Source organism: Triticum aestivum, chromosome 3D (assembly GCF_018294505.1).
Source record: "Triticum aestivum cultivar Chinese Spring chromosome 3D, IWGSC CS RefSeq v2.1, whole genome shotgun sequence".
Taxonomy (NCBI): Eukaryota; Viridiplantae; Streptophyta; class Magnoliopsida; order Poales; family Poaceae; genus Triticum; species Triticum aestivum.
The window spans coordinates 579,311,484-579,313,309 of NC_057802.1; the positions used below are offsets into that span (position 1 = coordinate 579,311,484).

Consider the following 1,826-nt stretch of genomic DNA (forward strand, 5'->3'; position numbering starts at 1 on the left):
GGGCTCCTGCTAAATGCCCAGAAATACAAGGAACAAACTACAAATGCAACTAGTTTAAGGGGCTCAAGCATAGACACATGGGAGCATTAGAAAATATATGAAATGTTACTTTCATACCTAGTTGTAAGCCACATCGTGCAACAACTCGACAAACCGTGCCTTGCCCAGGACATTACATTGCAAAATTAACAAAGCTTACATAGAACAATGATGCATGCTAATATGACCAACGGTCCAATTGCAGGAGCTAAATTCAGCAGTTGGCAAAAACTTCCAAGTCCTATAATCAAGCACCAGATTGCATTTTTAAGAAGCAATACAAGAGAAAAACAAATGATCAACGGTCCAATTGCAGGAGCTAAATTCAGCAGTTGGCAAAAACTTCCATGTCCGATAATTAAGCACCAGATTGCACTTTTAAGAAGCAATACAAGAGAAAAACAAGTGATCAATCACAATAGAAGCATTAGGTTGATACCAAGTAGGAGTACTGAGTAAGACAGCAAACAGTAGTTCCACTAAAGTTGATCTAACCTAGGATCAACCTGTTTCTTACCCGAAGGCATATCGAAAATAACAAAGCAAAAGACTAGAGACTAATTAGGAGCAATTACTTAGCAAAAGCATAGTGTTGTCGGTTGGTCATCGAGATCCCCCGAGTTGAACGAAGACCTGCCAGCATCTTACTGAATCTGTTGCAAGGCCAGTTGAGACTCCGGGATGTTGATGGTGTAGCTGGAGAGAAGGTGGATGATCGTCGAAGGACGGTCAGCGACGAGGACAAACTGTTTGCCCCGCTTCACGAACTCTGCAGCTTCAGAGATCCTCTCTACTTTTCTGTCCTTGATGTTGCACTTGCAGATATGAGCCGATGAACCCAGAATGTCGGTATAGTAGACACAGTTTGCCTCGATGCCTGGGAACTTGTCGGCATCAATGGCCAGGGACCTCTGGTGACCAATGAAGATGGCATAGTTGTTGATGCTGTCCAAAGCCACAAGCTTACCTATCTCGTTTTTGAAAACATAGATTGATCCCTCTACATTAGTGACGAACATATGTCTAGCCAAACCCACTGGAAAAAACATGATGTCGACTGCCACCAAGAAACTGTATAAACTAGCAGTGGACTTCATGGGGTCTTTTGTATCATCTGCGGAGACACCACCTAAGGTCGTCTTCCGCAAGAAACGGTAAGTTTCTTGTTTCGGCTCATGGACGAAGAACCTAATACTGTTGTGGCCAGCCCAGTAAACCTTGCGAGATGCGTCGCAGAACAAGGTGAGCTTGACCCAAGAGCTGCCAATGAAGACGACATCAGCGGATCCCACGTCGGGGGCCACGGGCGCTACGAAACGGATGACGACGCCCGTGAGAGGGTTGAGGACGCGGGCCGCGTGAGGAGGGCTTTTCTTGGCCAGGACGAAGTAGCCGCTGCGAGTGGTGGCGACGATGGAGTGATCGCTGAGCGGCGGGAGCTTCTTGCGGAGGAAGCGGCCGGTGTCGGCATTTAGCAGGAGCATCGCTTCTCCTTGGCTGTGGAAGATGTCGTCGAGGACGATCCAGCGGCGCAGGCGGAAGCGGGGATCTGAGGCGGCGCTCCTGGTCCTGGGGTCATCGGTAGCGGCGCGCCAGCCGGAGCAGACGGCGCGGTAGTCCATGTAGCAGTCGAGGTCGTTGGTGGCCAGGAGGCAGTCGGCGACGCGGCGGACGAGGTCGGGCGGGAGGGCGGGCCAGCCTGCGTCCGGAAGGAGCGGCGGTTCTTCCAGACGAGCCGGGCCCTCCTTCTTCCTCTTCTTCGCAGGCGGGGGAACAGGGGCGGCCAT

General features: G+C 50.7%; 1 protein-coding gene across 1 annotated transcript; it reads right to left on the reverse strand.

Moving 5' to 3' along the window:
* Positions 1-397: 397 nt before the first annotated feature.
* On the reverse strand, positions 398-1,826 carry LOC123075592 (uncharacterized). The gene has a single exon (XM_044498159.1). It carries the CDS (start codon positions 1,824-1,826, stop codon positions 684-686), a length of 1,143 nt encoding a protein of 380 aa, XP_044354094.1. The 3' UTR covers positions 398-683.